Below are 19,135 nucleotides of genomic sequence, written 5' to 3'. Positions count from 1 at the left end.
TACACAATTAATAAATACCTAGATATTTGGGGGAGTAAGAGAATTGTACTTACCATTTGACATGACTGTTCAAAACATTTGTCAGATGTTCAAAAGAATGAGAAATTGACGTTATGATGCAAAAGTAACTGCATAATGTGGAGGTTGAGCCAGTTTCGACAATTTTAGTTCCGAAATGAGAAATGTACCAAAACGTTTATCACTCTCACATTTGGTAATATTTATTCTGGTGGCTGTTTTTCGTGGAACTATACATTGACAAACGATTATGTGAAGAAATATATCAGTTAAAATCACTTTCTTGTCTTTATTGTAAATAGGAAAACCAGTCTTGCTTAACAACAGACAAAAACAGTAATCAGAATCATTTTTGAAGAGATTCACTTTTTTTGCCAGATAGAGCACTTCCACCTGAAACAATACATGATGTTACCACAATAATCACCGATATATCTGCTTAAGTTAAATATATTAATCATTATGGAATACCCATTGAAATGCTTCCAAAGCTCCCACTCGTCCGTGGTTTAAACATATGGAATGCCTATTGTACATACAAAGCGCATATATACATTATATTTAACTCTTTACATGCCAGCAGCTTCCACAGAAAATGTAGAGCTACCTCCTAATCCAGTGTTAGCGTTCTCCAACAGTGCTTCTCCTGCACACCAGTTCTCTCCCTTCAATGGTATACAGTAGCATCCTATCCTGAATCCAGACCCCACAACCGCAAGGGATTAGAGTGCAAGTGCAGTTTAAAAGACCCAAGAGTCCTCTGGATCCTATGATGTCTTCTCATGGGCACAGGGATTTGTTGACTCAGGCCGCAGTGACATCACCTCCTTGTGTCGCAAACTGGCTTGGGTTTGAGTAAAATACCCCTCAGGGGTCTCAGTCCTCCAATCAGAAGTTGGGTTTGTGTAAATTAGCTTAGCTCTTCAGGGTCTCCGTTGTCCAATCAGAAGTTGGGTTTGTGTAAATTAGAGTAGCTCTTCAGAGTCTCCGTTGTCCAATCAGAGGTTGGGTTTGTGTAAATTAGCGTAGCTTCTCAGGGTCTCCATCCTCCAATCAGAAGTTGGGCTTGTGCTTCTTCACCTCCACCATCAGATGGTGCAGATTGATGAGCTCGGAGCGCACGGCCAGGCTGCGGAACGTGGGCTGAGAGAGGACCTTGTGGAAGCCGTGGTAGTACTGGATGAGCTGAGTCAGCGCCCCCTAGTGGAGATGGCGGATAATCACAATTTTAGAAAGCACTTTGACAAGGGCTTGGTGCACAGAGCCAACCCACTTATGTTTCTAAAGCATTAAAAGCCTTTTTAAAATACTTTGTGGTTAAGTTGGTGCGGCTTCATTGAACTGCAATTACAAAAGTGTTGTATCACCACCACGAGACACACAGCAGCATCACAACAGGGATCACAAGACATGTGACAAGTGACTTTCAAATTACAGTCACTGTGTTCCCCATTCTAAATAAAGCAACATTAAAAGCCCAAATATAGCAGATGAGAAAGAGAGAGATCTACAAACAAAGCCGTACCTGAATGATGCTGGTGCCATTTTTAAAGTTGGTGAATGATCTCATGACATCCTGACTCATGGCCTCCACTGACTGCTTCCAGGTAATGGAGAAGCCTCTCACCAGCTGAGTGATCCGTGCTGCGAAAGAAAGAAAGAGAGAGAGCACAAGAGAGCAAAAATATGTTTAAGGAAATGGGTATTCAGTGCCAGCTAAAAAGCAGGAAGATAATTTAGCAGAAGTCAGTAAAGAAAAGGGAGGAAACGGTACAGTACGGAGTGGAGTAGGCTTTGTTTCAAACAAACCTTCATCATTCTTCAGCCGGTCCAGCTGACCTCTTTCCATCAAGGCCTCGCTCTCCTTCACAAATGCAATCATGCCACCAAAGGGGGGTGACAAAATCTCCTCAATGAACTCCTAATCACACACACACACACACACAAAACAAGGAGTGTATGGAGACAATTGAGGCTTCCAGTTTAATTGTTTTAACACTTAATATTATAACTATTAATATTAACACAACACTTTATATTTAAAATCATCTTTTCTATGTATTTATTTTTTAGTAATATTGTGCATTACCCCAGCACTGGCAAAACTACCTCTATACTAGGGCTTCTGTGCTAGGGCCTCTGTGCTAAGGCCTATGTGCCAGGGCTTCTGTGCTTACCTGGTTTCTAGCCAAGAGGAGCTGCTGGAAGCCCTCTACCTCCTTGCTGTCATCAGCTGCCCTCTCCTAAAACCACGATGGGGGGGGGGGGAGAGAGTGAGCGAGAATTGAGGTCTTAAAGGGTGCTTTTGGGAATATAAAAAAAGGTCATGTAATTCTTTAACACGACCCCGTCTGGGACCTTTGACACAAACCAAAGCTGCAAACAATTTCAAGCAGTTTCCAAAAATTCACCTCAACTGACTCAAATTCAGGTACTTTCCAGTGAGTTCAAGGTGTTGGAGGTAGAGAGTAAAAAGCACCTAGGTTGAGACTATGTTAACCACTAGCTCGACTCTAAACTGGCGGAATCTCACCATTAGAACACTGAGCAGCATGTCGTAGTTGTTGATGAGGAATATGAGCTGATCCTTTCTGGAGGGAAACTCGGCAGCCATTTTTAAGACAAAGTTTTCCACTTCGACCTGAACAAACACACACAGGCACAGGCACATGAGAACAGCCCTCACCAGCTGGTCGTCTTTGCGGGTCCTTTCATTACGGAGTAAAGAAAGCTGAGAAATGTAAATATAGTACAGAGTAGAGATGGCCCACCTGGAGCTGAGCCAGCAAGGTATGGGTGCGCTCATTGGGGAATGTCTGATTAATGCTGACGATGGCGGAGGAGAACTCTGCATAGCGTCGTGTGATCTACAACATAGACCAGAAACCAACACATTCATAACATTCTTTCTTGTTCTGTTATAAACCAGACTGGAAAATAAGCAGTCAGCTGGTCATGGGAATCATCAGAGATGATTCATTATTAAACCTCATAATTAAATTCTTCGCGTTATGGCATAAAATGTCTATACTTTATTAAGGAGATTTAGTACCATTCTCAGCACTGCAATGGTGCAAATTCGTGCAATTGGCAAAATAGGCTGGTAAACCGCATCAGTGAATGAGAAAAGGTATTACAGCAATGGTTTCCTCCCTTTAATACAATTGGTCAGTGAGAATTTGACCTATAATGAGTAAAGATCTGCACTTCATCATGTGAACACCTGTGTGTAGGTTATTGAACATAATGTGGTTTAAAGAATGTGTGAACAGATTTCTGGTCTGTGCATGCATACATAGTGTGGTCTTGTGTCCAGCACGCCCAGTTTCTGAGGATCAGTGTTGCGGATGCTCTGGATATTCATCTCCAGGATGAGCTCAAACCTCGGCCACAGCAGTTCCAGCACTGCCTCCCAGTACCTGCAGACACATCATATGTATATTGTCACACATACACGCACACACACACACACAGGCGCACACACACACACAGGCACACACAGGCACACACACACACACACACACACACACAGGCGCACACACACACTTTTAAAATAAACACCCATGCACTTTCCTAATATATGCATCTTGCCCTTCTTTTGACATTGCTGTGTGTGCCAGAGGTTTGTGGTTGTGCTGCAAACTACTGACTTGTCCAGGGAGGGGATGTTCCTCTTAGCGGTGATGGTTTTGAATCGCAGGATGATGTGGATGCACAGAAACACGGCAATGCTGTCATAACAGTCAGACACGTAGGTGGATATGTTCTTCTGCAGAGACGGAGATGGAAAGACAGAAATAAAGAGAAAAAAAAAATGTCACCTCCTACTGATGGCACCCCATCTTGGTACATCTACTGATGCATCACCACTCTGAGCAGAAACCACTGATCACTCAAGGGGGGCAAAAAGCGCCACGCTCACGCAGCGCTCTTCACACCCCAACATGCATCTACACTTAGATACAACGTCTAGCTGGCTTCATATAGAGCCTCCCACAGTTTACCACAGTCTGAGGCGGACATTCAAATAATGTAAATGCAAAGTGCAAATCACACCACATTTACACTTCTGCCAACACTGGTTATATGGTTCAGACCAGTGGTTCAGCCGTGGAATAATCATAGATCTCTGCACAGACTGAACAAGAGTCCAGGTCTCCTTTACAGTGTCCTTTTGAATTACACACTCAACCCTCAACCCCTCAGTGAATAGAGAATACAAAATAAAGGGGAACTTCCCCGTGCTCCTAGAATGAAACATTACATGGTCAGGTCAGGTAAGGTAGGCTTTCCTATCCTTTAACCCTCTGGGGACTTTTTTAGGTAGTCTGGCATGCCTTGATGTTTTTGTACATTTCCTCAAACTAAAAACATTGATGCACAAGTGGCATATATGAAGAAGATTAAAGCTTTCTGGAGGTGTTCTATTTATGACTGTAGGACAAAAACAATACGCTTTAAAGGCATATTGACAACAAGAACAAATATTTAAATATCCCTTAACAAGGGCTAGAGGTCTGTGCATGTTTCTGAACATACCAGATATGTATTCCAACCTCTGCACCCTCCCACAGAGGTTAACGGATCTTACCAGAAACATGCCGAGTGTTTTTCCCATGATGCAGTTGAAGAGGTCCAGCGCCGAGTTGCCAGCCACCATGAAGAAGTCGGACAGAAAGAGGTACTCACGGCAACCATTATCCAACAGGGCAAAGTGCTGGCTACGGAACAGCGTCTCAAAGGGGTACTGGGGGGGAATATATGGAGCAATAATTGATGCATGACTTCATTTCATTTTAATTTTAAAATTACAGAGACATTTTTTTTTATCTGAAATCCTCTCTAAGTGCTACTTAGTAGATGAATGTAGTTTGCAGTGTGCCATGCATAATACTGTTTAAACTGGACAAAGCATTGGTGATTTACATAATAACGCACTGATCAATCCTGTCAGTGTGCTGTAATGCAGGACTAAGCCTCTTCTCTGCCCGTGTATAACTGTGTTAGTGTGGAAATGTGAGGTTGTGGTGTCATTACCCTGACGTCTCCTCTCTGAGCAGTGTGCGGGATGAGGATGGGCCCCTCTAGCTCTGCAGGGCTCAACACTGCCCCCCGCTGTCCCAGAGTAAAGATGGTGTTCCTGCTTTTCAGGGAAGGCTTGGAGAAGAAACCTGCTCAGCTGTTAAGGACAAACTGCTGGGTACTGAGATATGAATGCATTAACCTAATACAAAGGAAAGGACATCTCATCAATTACCCCTCCCCTTACTTTACCCGTATTAGCTTTTATTTATTTATTTGTATCATTTTCTTTTGTTATCTTTTTTTATCTTTATTTTAAGCGTCTTTGAGAACTGTGAAAAGCACTATATAAATGTGATGTATTATTATTATTATTATTATTATTATTTCCCCCCAGTTATTAAGTCCTGTATTAGCTTGCCTACAATACAAACATAAGGTGTAAGACATCATGACACACACATCCATCCACAAACAACCCTGAAACATGCATCATGATTTTCTGAGTGAAAGGATATCTTTCTTAGCTGTGTCCTCCACACCCATGAGGTCATCTTTGTCTGCCACATCCTCATACTGTGCAACAATGCAAAAGGAGGTCATCAAAAGGTCCAAAGTAATTTGTGTTGTACATAATCGTCATACCAACGACATGCAAGTTGCCCTTGTCTTTGCCTTCAGCTCACCTGGACCTTGAGGAGGCGACTGCTGTAGGACTTGAAGTAGCTGTAATAAATCTTGCTCATGGTGTCCACATACTCGTCTCTGATCTCTTTAGCAACCGTCCTCTCATTAGCCAGCAGGAACTGATAGAAGAACCTAATAGTGTACAGCAAGGGACAAATTAAGGTGATGCCTTGGTGAGTTCAACTGAGTGCATTGACAGAAATGACTGACAACTGAGAAGTCACAGCACCCGAAGCTCGTAGGTAGCTGCATGCATCTGTACCTGAACTTGAGCAGGTTGTTCTGAGGGATCTGGTAGTTGGTCATGGGCTTCCTAAAGGAGTAGATCTTTTGCAAGATGAACTCTCTGATCTTTGTCACTGCCTACAGAACAAAAAGAGGACACCTTTAGCAGCTGTTGTCTGAACATGCAGCGAGACGGATGACTGTAAACTTAACAATCAGATTAATTTGAAGCGGTCAGTTTCAACAAGTGTGCCCTTCTGGCTAAAACATGACAAAACAAAAGCGGACGCCACACTGTTGTGACTCATCACAGGGATACATGCAGCTGAATTGTAGGAAAATGAATGGTAGGATTAATGGAGATACTGTGTTTTTTCGATCAATGAACATCCTGGATGTGTGGGCAGGTGTAACCCTTCAGCAATGAACACCTTGGATTTAAATATGACCAACACATTATTAGACATTATTGCGGACAGGTGTGTCACGTTAGCAATGAACCTATGCTATGATCCAGACACACAGTGAGTGTAAATTAAAGGCTTTACATCAGTGCGGTTTCCACCAAGAGCATCTTGTGTTTCACTCTGCCCGTTCACCTCTGCTCCAAACCCTCTGCTCCCACCTTGATCTTGAGTCTGTCCACAATGTCCTGGATGTCGGAGCAGGCCAGGGTCTCTCTGAAGCTGAGCTCCTTGGCAAAGTTGATCTTGTTGTTGAGCTCATGAAGCTGCTCCAAAAACTCCTGCTCGGTAACAGGGCTGTCCAGTATTACACTGGGATGACAAAAGACATGACAAGCGTGCTGTAACTGGTTAACTGAAAACACTGATCAGCACATTAACTCAGGGCTTCAAGGACTTGCAAAAACAGATCTATGCCCAGTCATAACATGTCTTGACTTGCCATGACTATAAAGCAGATGTTATTACACATTGTTTATCTGTTTCTTTATTTACAAGTGACAAGCTTGTTCGTAATGATGGAGCTTAATGTTTGGCTGCTTACTTGGCTGGGAAAAATAAGCCTCTTGGGTAAACAAACAAGAGTGAAATAAGTCTGCGATGCTTAAAGCAGCACGACGGATCAATAGCTATTCGCTAACGGTATGCTAGCAGCTAAAACTAACTAAATCTCTTGAAAATTTTCTGACTTTGACATTATGACAAACTAGTTACTCAACGACTGTCCTTACACAGTCAAACATCAAACAAGTGCAACACAAGACACAGCAAGACGGCAAAATAAGCTACTTACTAGTTCGGCAGAAAGTAAACAAGTCAGGCTGCCGGGCTGCGGCAGGCAAAACTACAGAACGCAGTTATATGCCTATGGACCCTGGTATGGCAATGGCACGAAGGCGATTCTCCATATTTAAAGTCATTGTAGCGCCCCAATTTTTTTTAAGCTGTTATTTTAAGGTTAAACTGCTTATCCTAACCCTAATTCTGAAGTATAATTGTTGCATACTGGGGCTTTAACATCACCCCTGCCTTTCACTCCCCTCCCCTCATCTTTTTTCTTTCGCTCTCTGCGTTGCAGACTCACGAGATCATGGCTCCCGGCACCACCAACTCATCCACCAGCTGGCTGAGTTGGCTCCGTACTGCCTGTCTGTTTTTCAGACGCATGTTCATGCTGACGGACTGCTGCTGCAGCGTCTGGATCTCACTGCTGATGGAGGACAGGTCGCTCTGAAAGTTGCTCAACATCTCCTCCATGCGCTGGAAGAAGAGAGGAAAGGAAGGGAGGGAGTGAGAGAGAGACAGAAAGAAAAAGGGAGAGAGTGAGAGCATTGAGAAAAAGAGAGTTCTCTCCAGTTCTGACCACAACAATCAGAATATTAAAATGATGTATATTGAATATCCTACCTCCAGTATGGAATCACATGCAGTTATCTGGTTGTGAAGCGAAGCAATGTTCTGGCTCTCTTTAATATCTGTCAGTCTTTGATCAAGGATACTTGTTACAAAACTGGCAAAACTGATTAATACAACACATAATTGTAGCCAGATCTTGAGAGTATCTGATATGCCTACTAATCAAATAACATCTCAAAAAATTTTACCTTTTGGCAAAAACAGTGAGAGAATTTGAAATGATGCATGAGGGATACAGTCTTTAATTGAGGCCTGTTCAATGCGTTGGAGCTCAGTTTCCACTTGCTTTGAGTACTGCCTGAGGTCAACCCCCTGGACAATAAAGAAAGTTAGAAGAGTATATAAGCAAATAAAAAGTTATCACGATCAAGGTTCTTCATTGTCAGGCTATTTGCACCAAAACCACAGGATTCAGAACAATTCAAGTGTTCAAAATCAATCAAAACTCTGTATTACTGTTTTCAGGGCTTCCTTCACCAAATCGTCCTCAAGATTGGCCTGGATGTGAACTGAAAGACAAATGAATACAGTTATTATCGTACACATTCTTCAGTAAACCAGCGTGTGTGTGATGTTTTAAAATGCATATACAATTATACATAAAGTACAATTGAAAGCAAACTTACTGTCTACTTCATCCAAGATAAACTCATCAGTGGTCAAGTCTAAATCACCCAGGTTAAGGGCAGGATCCAAATCCGAATCAGGCTTCTGTTGACATTTAGGTGAAATTAGCACTGGTCATTCACTCAAGAAACAAGGACATTTCTTGCTAGAGGAAACCCTTCAAACATAATCTGTCAACATAGATCCTGTGGTTTCATATAGGGGTAAAGTGCTTCGTTTGACATTAAAGAAAAACATTTCAGAGCCATATACCATTATAGAAAAAATCCAACATGATCACTTTGCGACCCTATCTAATAACGACAATAACGTACGTACTGTGCGAATATATGAACTTGAAAGGGTAGCCTACTATCTAACAGCTGATATGTAATTTATGTATTACGTGTACTTGTCAATAGGAAAGCTGGACGTACTATTAAGTGATGAACTATTTCTTTATTCTATATATTCTTCCAGAGTTTTTATATATTCTTCCAGAGTTTTGCTGCAACATGTGATGCCACTGATAGCAAATTATGACAAGGAACTAGGAAGTCACAACGTAGAATAGCTAGATGTCATTTTTCAGCATTAGGTGACGTTAATCGCTAGCTAACTCGCTATTTGTGGTCATTTGTGGTTCAAACATCAGCAGTAAACCATGGCTTACAAACAGCTGGTCACGTTCACGTAAAATATGATAACTTAAACGGACAACCAGGAAGGTAACGTTAGTTATCTATTTGATAATGTTTGCTACCCTTCCAAAAACAAGTCCTACAAAATAATACTGGCTAGCTAGATAGTTCTGAGTCCGTTAGCATAGCTTCCATTGCCAATTGTTTTTTCCATTCTATATCGATTTTAATAAGGTCTTGCAATAAAAGACCATTTAGTGCAGTATTTTTTACCTCATCTTGCAAATATGCCATTGCATTAGTTGCTGAGCTTTCACCGGAGTTAACATCAGCCCTAACCTCACTGACCACCGCCTCCGCCATAGTTCCTGTCTTGAACTACAATCAACGAACTACGGTTCTACACCATATTTTACTCTCCAGAAACACCGTGGCTGTTGACACCTCATTAGTGAGATATGCTTTATTAAATTACAATATTAAACAGACGTACGCATAGTATAGAGGAAAACGTGACGCGTTTATTGTTGTATTTTTAAAGCTTGTCTAAACTACTTTTCGACAAGGATTTCGTTATGGTTGTTACACGAGCAGTATATCCAGGGTGGAATCATTTCCTGCACAAAAGCCAATGATAAACTCTCGCGAGAGCCTACGAATTTCCTCTTCGCTCGGAACCTGTTTCCAAGATGGTGAGTGTGAGACTTAGCTTCTGATAAAACCAAATGTATATCTACATTCATCTGCTTTTCTTTGTGCCTTGTTAGAAAAAATCTGTATCGTATATGATCATGCAATATTATTGTTGCTCATTGGAATGTGATATTTGTTGGAAAGATTATGTATTTAATCGGGGATCACATTCTGGAGTTGCCAGCTAGCAACCCTGTGATATGCAAGCCCGCGTCGGTGTTAGGCATTGAAATGAAGTTCGTTCAGTAAAGGCTTTCTGGCAAAACATGTGTCTGTTTACCCTCTTAATCAGTTTTTTTTAAACGTGTACATATACACTCCAGGGTCGTTAATAATGGACTGTGTTTGGTAAATATTGGGCATGTAATGAACTAGCCGTGCTAGGTTAGGCCAGCTTGCGTTTTAATTTTTCAGGTTGGAGAGCCAACTAGCATCCAACTAGCATGCATTGTTAAATTACAGAAGTTAAACTTACAATGCGATACTGCACAGGCTTGATTAAGACAAAACTTCTTGATGAGTGACCCAGCGTATTTTTTGGTTCACAATACACGTTTACTGAGTGGGATCGAGCGACTAGGAGGCTAACGGTAGCGCTGTTCAGCTACGTGCAGTTGAAGTTGGAGTGTTCATTGGCTGTTTGTGCAATATCTTGTGTTCTTTTAGTCTCTGGTTATTCCCGAGAAGTTCCAGCACATTCTTCGTGTTCTTAACACGAACATTGATGGTAGGCGGAAGATCGCCTTCGCCATCACAGCCATTAAGGTAAGCTTACTTCCTTTAGCCATGTAAGATCGTGATATGGCTTGTGGTCTGCCTACATATGAGTTGTTTGGTGGGATAACATGGTAACACACAGCGATTCTCAAATGGGACTTCACCCTTTTGTGTTTCAGGGTGTTGGCAGGCGATATGCCCACGTCGTCCTGAGAAAGGCCGATATTGACCTCAACAAGAGGGCTGGAGAACTCACTGAGGATGAGGTATGATGGGCAGTGATTGGAATTAATCTTTAGGATACCATTACACTGGTATGTGTCTTGTTATACTGCAGTGTGGATTGATGTATTTTTTTCCAACAGGTTGAGAGGGTTATCACCATCATGCAGAATCCTCGCCAGTACAAAATCCCTGACTGGTTCCTTAATAGACAGAAGGACGTCAAGGATGGAAAGTACAGCCAGGTATGTTTCCATGATGTTAAATCATTATTTTCCGTGTTTATTTTGAAGCTGTCAAAATGCACTAGTGTTCTGTTTTAGTAAAATCTTGAGATACTTGATCCTTTTTGAGTATTTAAACAAATACTGTTAGCTTTGGATGCCAGAATTGGTTAAATTTGTGGCAGTACTTGTTCACTCCCTTTGCATTACTGCCTAAAATCATGAGCATTAATCGCGTGGCACTCAGATTACTTACCATGGCTGACTTTGGGTTTCAGGTTCTTGCAAACGGTCTGGACAACAAGTTGAGAGAGGACCTGGAGAGACTGAAGAAAATCAGGGCTCACCGTGGTCTCAGGCACTTCTGGGGGTAAGGACAGCCTTTCAATCTCTTGTCAAAACTGTTCTCATAGGCACAGATCTTTCACACGTGGAAGAATAGCATCTGCCTCTTAGTTTTATCCAGGCTACTCAAATAAGAGATGCACTGCAAGCTTGGCAGTAGTCTGTTTGGGATACAATGATGGCTAGCAGAGTAAGCTGCTACAGCACATCCTGTGCAGCCAGTGAAGTACATACAGCAAGCCTTGCCAGTAGCTAGGAACAGTAGTCAGACCATGCTTAGTTTTGAAGCTGATCCAATGGCAAGTGACTATTTTGCAAGCTGGTCTAATGGCAACAGTTACTTGATCAGAGTCTGGTCTCGTAGCTACTGCCAAGCCATCTTTCCTGCAATCTCTTGGGTTGAAACCCCCTTATGAATATTGCATATTGCTTTGTTTCTTGTTTTCTCTAAGTTGGCCATGTCTGGCAAGGTGTGTGTGTTTAAACAACCGTGGGAATTTAGCCTGAGGGGGACCAATCGGCAAAAGACCTTGTGAATGTATTTGGCTGCCATTAATAGCGTCTGTACTCCATCATTGATGAGGTTTTTTTTTTTTAAGTATTTTAAGTTGCAGTCACTACCAAAATGTAGCTCATGAGGACACTTAAATGGTGCTTGAGCTACAGTTTTTGCTAGAATAGATGAGTGGTAATTAACATTATTAATGGACTAAATGGTTTGTCTGATATATGTACTCATTGCTCTAACACATTTACTTCCTTTCCTTTAGTCTGCGTGTGCGTGGCCAGCACACCAAGACCACCGGTCGTCGTGGTCGCACCGTTGGTGTGTCCAAGAAGAAGTAAATCTCCCTGCTCCCCATGTGTCAATAAATGCCACATTTCACAAAAACCTTGTTTTTCCTGATGTGGTGTTATTACAAAGTGCTCTTCTGAATCAGGAAGAGTGGACGCTGTTTAGCCAAGTTAAAATCTGAGGGGGAATGTATAATCATCTTTAGGTGAGGGTTTTCCTTCGTGTGCGTCAAGTACATCTTCATAGGCTGTAACAGGTCTGTCAGTGCATTAGCAGAATAGTAAATGCTTGAAAGTTTCTAGATCTATGTATAATTTGATCTTATTTTAACTTGAGCATTCATTTGTTTTGCTGATTTACCTTTCTCAAAGACTACTTGTATTAAGAGCACACATAATCAGCAGTCTGCATAGTTTTGTGTTTGACTTGGGTTAGTTCAGATGCTCTCAAGGCTACACCAAGTAATTCTTGGAGTTCTTTTTACTTTCCCACTGATGACTGTTATGACAACAGATGCTCTGAGAATAGTGGGTGCAGCACTATCAAAACTCCTGTTTAGACTATTAACCAATCGGGAGATTCCCCATAAAAATTGGCGTCTTGTGCAGGTGGGCTGCTGTCTGAAACGGCATGCTAGTTTTCAGTAGCCGTAGGGCTGTTTAGTTTCACATGAGGAAAAGTAAAAATGAAAGCGTTTTGGCCAGAAACTCAGTTTGATAACAACTGTTATCAGAGTTTACTAAACACAATTGAGCAAGATATAACATATGCTGCACAAGTGGGAACGTTTACATATAGGAGATTGTTTAATAAGAAATTGGATATTCAGACATATCTGGAATAAAACACATCCTAATGCATAAGATGGTTCAGATAAAGTGCATTTAGAAATGTTATATGTGTACATTTATTTAATGTAAAAGTGTAGCCTTGGGAAAAAAAAGTGGCTCTTGTGGCTTGTGCCAAACAACTGTTGTCATCACGACATTTCTATAATTCTGGAAAGCCACTACTTAAAAGGCTATAAAAATTACACATTGCCATACGAGCAAGGGTAGGCTCTTGTGTTTAGTCAGTCAGTGTGGACACATGTGTCCAATTTCCGATTTCAATTGGATATTGGACACGTGTCTCCCCAGAACTAGATTCATTGTGTCCGACTGGACTCCGATGTAAACCCCTGGACACACGATTCGATTCCGCTGGTAATTGGACTGGGCGCGCATGTGTCTCTCGTATCTGATTCAAATTGGACAACAACAACTTTTGCACGTGCTTGAGATCGTGCCCACAGACATATACATGCATCATATATAATGTATATGATATGATAAACGCTGCTAGACGCTCAGTTCTTGTGCTCCCTCTCATTCACGTTGAAATACTGAAACTTAGAAACTGGAACGCAACTGTTTGGGACAGAACGCGCTAATTCAGTGAACACATATTTTCATATTACTTTTCCACCCGTTATTAGTCATGTAATCCATTCATATCGATGTGAATCAATCAATACTAATACAACTTTAACTGTGGTGTGTTTTTCATTTCACAATGTATTTACTGTATAATCAACGGTTTTGTTTCATTTCACAACGTATTTACTGTATAATCAACGGTAGCAGATGTAAACATTCCGCATTTGATTTGAACTGATCTAGTTTTGTCACTTCCATGTGCTTTGAGAGAGAGCAGTTAACCCCCCATGGAGACCCCATGGAGAGAATCGGATAGGATCGGAGTGCTGCCATCATGTGCCCGCACTGAGTGTTTCTTTGGAGCTCAGCATAGATACTCACATGAGCCTTAATCACACACTTTGGGGGTTTTCTACCGAGTTGATGGTAGTTTTGCTGTTCTCTGACAAAGGTCATTATAAAACTACCTCCATTGTGAGGCAGTTCCGTGTTCATTTAAACATTGTTTTGTGCTAGGTGAAACTGATGGTGGACTAGGTGGATCTGACTGTTGATATCAGTTTGTATGCATAGGGTACTAAAATAAACAGTGTTTATGTATAGGGAGGATTCAAGTCAATGAACCTTGGAATTATGCAGATGAAAACTGCTCAGTATCCTTACTCAAGGATAGCATTTCAACCCCTCCTTGCATCTTACTCCTCCAGTCGTGTCCCAAGGCACGAGTACTTTCACCAACCACTTGATAGGTGACAACAACAGGGCAGAGGGATATGTTTCATAGTCAGTACTTAAATGTCCTCGGTGAAGAATGTGTAAATTAGATAAACTCAGCAGGTCTACAGTTCCATGCTGTAGGGGTAATTAAGCAAGCGACGAGGGGAGAGACAGATCTCTTATCAGCCTTCATCCAGGTCTTCACAGCTGGGATAAAGAGGACTGCTCTAGTGCTTGCGGCTGCTGAGGCGGCTGCTGTTGGTCCTGGGTGGGAGCGTAGTACAGCTCCAGAGGTTTGTTCACCTTCCAGTACTTTTCATTCACCAACTCCAGAGTCAGAGAACCGTTCAGAGTCTGAAGGAGGGAGGGGTGTGATGTTAAGAAAAGCAAACAAGATGAACTGAGGGAAGAGGGCAGCAATAACAGGAAGACATTCTGAAGCATATAGCTGGTTGAACAGGAAAAAAAACTAAATGGCACTCTGTCCTGTCTCTTCTTAAGCCAACCAAGGAATTCCAAAAAGAACCTTTAGGTCTGACAGACTGCCTGAAGTAAATTTTTCGAAAACATTTATGGATACCATATTTCATTTCTACTAATAGATGCCACTAAACACTACACACTTCCGATAAAGGCACTCACATAGAAACCAAAATTCAAATCGATTGGCTTCAACATGTTTTATTTACATAACCTTAGTGGGTGGACTTTGGGAAACCTATGCTCAGCCATGCTGGGCAAAAATGTCTAAGTAAGAAGTTCATATAATGCATTACGGCAGTTTGGTTAGTTGTACTCACAGAGAACTGGCCGCTGCTTGTGGTGATGTAGATGGTGTACTGCTTCTCACTGATGTCCAAAAGTCGACCAGGAGGCCCAGCTCTGCTCCCCTCGCCCCCTGACGCTGTCTCCCCTACACCAGGCTCCTCTGCTGGCTGGTCTGTCTGTCTCTCCTCCAGGGCAATACGCAAGGCCAGGTACTTAGAGAGGTGGTCCACTGTGGCATTAGCAGTTGTTTTGACATATCTGAGAGCAGGAGAGAGGGAGGACATTACTCAATTGAAGCAACACTAGTTATGTATCAGACACCATAATCATTTGCTACAGAAAAAAAACTCACTTCACTCATGAAATGAACTTAGTGATTAGGGGGTATTATGTAAAAAAAAAATTGATAGAGAAATGTGAAACTCTGACTTAAATCAAGTACGGTATGTATGCGTGTTAATAATATGCCTTTGTGAGCTGAAACATGACGTTTCTGTCTCTGTATGTGTGCTTAAAAGTGTACCTTCCGTGTGTGCGTAAGCGAGGGCTGAGGGCAAGATGACCTCGGATGTGGAAAACCCACCACGTGGTTATCTCTGCTGACATAGTGCTATAGCGTCAGAGAACGCTAACTTATTTCTATTTGAAACTTGTGTGATGTGTTTTACTTTGCTTCTCTCTCGTCTGCTACAGCCTGGGAATGAGCTCGGGCTCTCTCTCTTCCTCCAAGATGAGGGTGGGCCTGTGCCCCTCTCTTGTCTGCCGAGACATGAGTGAGCCCGATATGCATATTGATTATTGAATAAAAGATACTTATACACAACTCTGGAGTCAGAGGTAAACTCATGTGTGAATTTTCACCTAACAAAAACTTTAGGGCTTGTGTCAGAAGGTGTGCTTAAATGCATATCTAAATAAAGTAAGTGATGTAGCTCTTGATAACCAGAACCAGGTGATTTTAAATAATTAAGGAATCTATGAGCTCAGCTGGTTGTGGTAGATCCCAAATAGTGGGAGAAAAAAACGGTATTGAGAGGGTGTTTAACATTGATCCTACCTGAAATCCCCAGTGTGTGGCTGCCAAGGATAATTACAAGCTGTACCAAAGAAGAAGAAGAAGGTCTCACCTTGTCTGGCAGTGCCGTTCTGTGTTCACTAGCAGGGGGTGTGGGTGGAACACCAGCTCGATCTCTGATTTGTTGTTGTTGCGTCGCGGCTTTCGAGGTGGGGTGAGGCTCTGGCCGTCCACCTCTGCCCCAGACTCGTCAGACTCCCGAGGCCTCTTGGATCGGCTGGGCCCCGCCTCTGGGGCGTGACTGGTCAGGAGGGAGGGCTGATGTGAGGGGGCGGAGTCATGAGAGGCATGGGAGCGCGTGTCGCCGTTTTCCTCGTCGCCGCTGAAGGTGGTGTTGTCGCCGTCATCCTGCTGAGCTTTGCGCACCCGCAGAGGTCTGTAAAAACTTGTGATTACAATCTAGAAGGGCCAGCAAAGGGATGTGATGATTGGGGATTTAAATCATCAGATTATCTACTTAGCAAATTTAGCAGCCAATTACAATAAAAAAAGATCATACTGCTGATTGTTTCTGTGTCTGAAACACTCGGGAAGCACATCAGCACTCGGTGGAATACCAAGCTTTCCATAAAATAAACAAGTTGTAAGACTTGACACACTGGTTGTTTGCGCCATTCAATTATGATTTGTGACTGCTCAATAATAAAGGTCAGAAAGAACCGCTCTCGTCGTATAACTGGCAGCCTCAAAACCCCAACTCACCCCAACAGTATTTACCGATGTGGTAGGACAACAGATGGACAGATACATCATTCAATCATTCTTCTATCCCTGAACTAGAATTGAAAGAGCACCTCCCCCTTGGCCCTGTAGTGACCCCCTGACCTGTATTTGGCTTGCAGGCGAATGCCCTCCTCGATGCTGAGGATGAGGGGCTGGGGGTTATGCAGCTGCTTGAAGCGGTCCAGAGCGCGCCGCTGATGGGCCTCATACTCGTCCCGGCTCGGGTAGATCTTAGAGATGAGAGCGTCGAAATTGGGGTCGTGGCGCAGGGAACGCTTTGACACCAGCTTCTTGCGGCAGGTAGGACACTCTTTGTTCCTGAGGAGGGAGAATAGCGGGAGTCGGGGTGTGAGAGGAATAGAATCTTTCTTCACTTGGTTGACTTCAGTGAGATAGCAGGAAGGAATCAGCTTTGCCAAATATATCGCCAGGGCAACCATAAGCAGGAAGGCTTTTTTTGGCATCGCATATTTGTTTTTCAAAACAGCAGGGGTGGGCCGTTAGGAAGACTTCTTCAAAAGAAAAGAGAGATAAAACAAGAGGATGTTAAGTAAAATAAAAATACGATACTATATTTGGTATTTAAGGAATCTATCGTATACATGCCACTAGCAAGTCAAAATGTGGCACCGCATTTTAGTCAGGACCTTGTTTTGCCAAATTGTGTGTGTTCAGGGCAGAGTTGAGTTGGAACTGTAAATATTGCAGCAGGCGTCAGTGTTCCCTCGACCTTTTGTGTGTGAGTGTGTGAGTGTGTGCGAGTGTGAGAGTGTGAGAGTGTGAGAGTGTGAGAGTGTGAGAGTGTGAGAGTGTCAGACAGACAGACAGACAGACAGACAGACAGACAGACAGACAGACAGACAGACAGACAGACAGACAGACAGACAGACAGACAGACAGACAGACAGACAGACAGACAGGCAGGCAGGCAGGCAGGCAGGCATAGATAGAGAGAGAGACAGAGCCAGAGAGAACACGCTCACCCTGATCTGAGAGCAGTTACGATACAGTCATTGCAGAAGCGATGCAGGCACTCTTTAGTGGTCATCGTCTTCTTCAGCATATCCAGGCAGATTGGACACATCAGCTCACTGTGGAGGCTTCTGGGAGATATGGCAATCTCTGTCCCATCCATGATTGCTTCCTGCCAAAAGAAAACAAGTGAATAGGGAAGCCCTCCCCCGCCCAAGAAATGCACGCACACACACACTCACACACACACACACAAAGACAGAGACACAGAGACACACAGACACACAAATGCACAAGTAACTGCATAACAGTACTTGTCTGAGTTGTTTGGATCATTAATGGTCAGTGATTTAAGCAAAAGCGTATTAATTTTAAGCTCCACAAACCCCCTTCTCTCCAACCATGTGCAAGTTGTTTTCCTTAGGCTAAGAGACATTACTTGTGTCAGACATGTGACATGACAAGACTGACGTGTCTGTACTAATTGGCTGAACATCTGATTGTCTTGACTGACTAGATGATTAAAGGACTATATCATTTCTTTACAAATAATATTTTTGTATGCTTTCACTAAATATAATACAGCCTAAAGGTACTCAGAACTATACTCCACGGCCATACTATACTCCCACACGCCTTTACAGTTTCTTTAGCTTTCTCTCAATTTAATAATATATTCGTATCTAACATTTTTACATTTACTTATGACATATGCATTAAGTTATATGCCAATGGATGACGCCTATGAAGCATTTTAGGTCCCTAAACAAAAACATCTTTTGGTAAAATTGTGGGTGGATACTGTAGTGAGTATTTATGTAAGCACTGAATGTTCTTTCATGGTAATGTGGCTGTGAGTAGGGATGAGTATGTGTATTTCAACAAACCAAAATATTTGGTCTTGTCCTTCCCGGAATGGGTGGATATAAAGCTCTGATTGACCTGGTTGACGTCAAATATGACAGTACTAGTAGTACTTCACCTGGGGAGTTCTGTGTAGCTCATATAAACTCAGCTCCCAGGTTTTACTAGGAGCCTGGATGTTCAGTGGGTTTGCCATCTGGTCAGAATAACCTGAGGAACAAGGTAACCTATCAAACATCCCCAGCTGAGTCAGTGAATGGGATGCAAGCAGCAACAATAACATATCAAACAGGAAATGAATCAATCGAAGACTTGCATCATCTGTGACATCTCTCAGAGAATAAGTTCAAACAAACTGAAATGTATGCTATTAATATTTTAAGATCGTATGGTTAAATGTGTCTACTGGGCATCAATAAAATAAAATGAAATAGTATAATTGATTAGGGGATAATCGAAATAGATATTATTAACAGCCCTTATTTAGGCTATGGCATATATGACAATGTTGAAGGGCTCAAG

General features: G+C 42.4%; 3 protein-coding genes across 4 annotated transcripts; 1 reads left to right on the top strand and 2 right to left on the bottom strand.

Moving 5' to 3' along the window:
* Positions 1-283: 283 nt before the first annotated feature.
* vps52 (VPS52 subunit of GARP complex) lies at positions 284-9,446 on the bottom strand. 2 transcript variants are annotated; one of them, XM_080859339.1, is made up of 20 exons: positions 9,353-9,446; positions 8,459-8,543; positions 8,289-8,341; positions 8,069-8,144; positions 7,824-7,891; positions 7,501-7,676; positions 6,578-6,728; positions 5,990-6,090; positions 5,727-5,859; positions 5,561-5,616; positions 5,056-5,191; positions 4,610-4,765; positions 3,669-3,787; positions 3,314-3,437; positions 2,790-2,885; positions 2,552-2,659; positions 2,196-2,261; positions 1,828-1,939; positions 1,544-1,662; positions 284-1,218 (listed from the first exon to the last, which is right to left on the bottom strand). In XM_080859339.1, exons 1-20 carry the CDS (start codon positions 9,440-9,442, stop codon positions 1,072-1,074), a joined length of 2,172 nt encoding a protein of 723 aa, XP_080715465.1. In that variant the 5' UTR covers positions 9,443-9,446; the 3' UTR covers positions 284-1,071. The 2 variants fall into 2 exon arrangements, with proteins under 2 accessions (XP_080715465.1, XP_080715466.1); XM_080859340.1 differs by lacking the exons at positions 7,824-7,891; positions 8,459-8,543; positions 9,353-9,446 and having other exon boundaries at positions 8,021-8,144.
* Positions 9,447-9,718: 272 nt separating this feature from the next.
* On the top strand, positions 9,719-12,172 carry rps18 (ribosomal protein S18). Its single transcript, XM_080859347.1, has 6 exons — positions 9,719-9,771; positions 10,439-10,537; positions 10,669-10,755; positions 10,855-10,956; positions 11,214-11,305; positions 12,051-12,172. Exons 1-6 carry the CDS (start codon positions 9,769-9,771, stop codon positions 12,124-12,126), a joined length of 459 nt encoding a protein of 152 aa, XP_080715473.1. The 5' UTR covers positions 9,719-9,768; the 3' UTR covers positions 12,127-12,172.
* A 2,240-nt stretch (positions 12,173-14,412) lies between these two features.
* Positions 14,413-18,851, bottom strand: LOC308381761 (E3 ubiquitin-protein ligase RING2-A-like; the record flags this gene model as incomplete). The annotated part of the gene is made up of 6 exons (XM_080859343.1): positions 14,413-14,565; positions 15,012-15,237; positions 16,107-16,430; positions 16,880-17,095; positions 17,761-17,921; positions 18,732-18,851. The coding sequence occupies 6 exons, from the start codon at positions 18,849-18,851 to the stop codon at positions 14,413-14,415; spliced, it is 1,200 nt and encodes a 399-aa protein (XP_080715469.1).
* Between the last annotated feature and the right edge of the window lie 284 nt (positions 18,852-19,135).

This window comes from Sprattus sprattus (assembly GCF_963457725.1).
Source record: "Sprattus sprattus genome assembly, chromosome: 20".
Lineage (NCBI taxonomy): Eukaryota > Metazoa > Chordata > Actinopteri > Clupeiformes > Clupeidae > Sprattus > Sprattus sprattus.
Note: the sequence above shows the minus strand (reverse complement) of the source record. Positions and strands in the feature narration are given on the sequence as shown.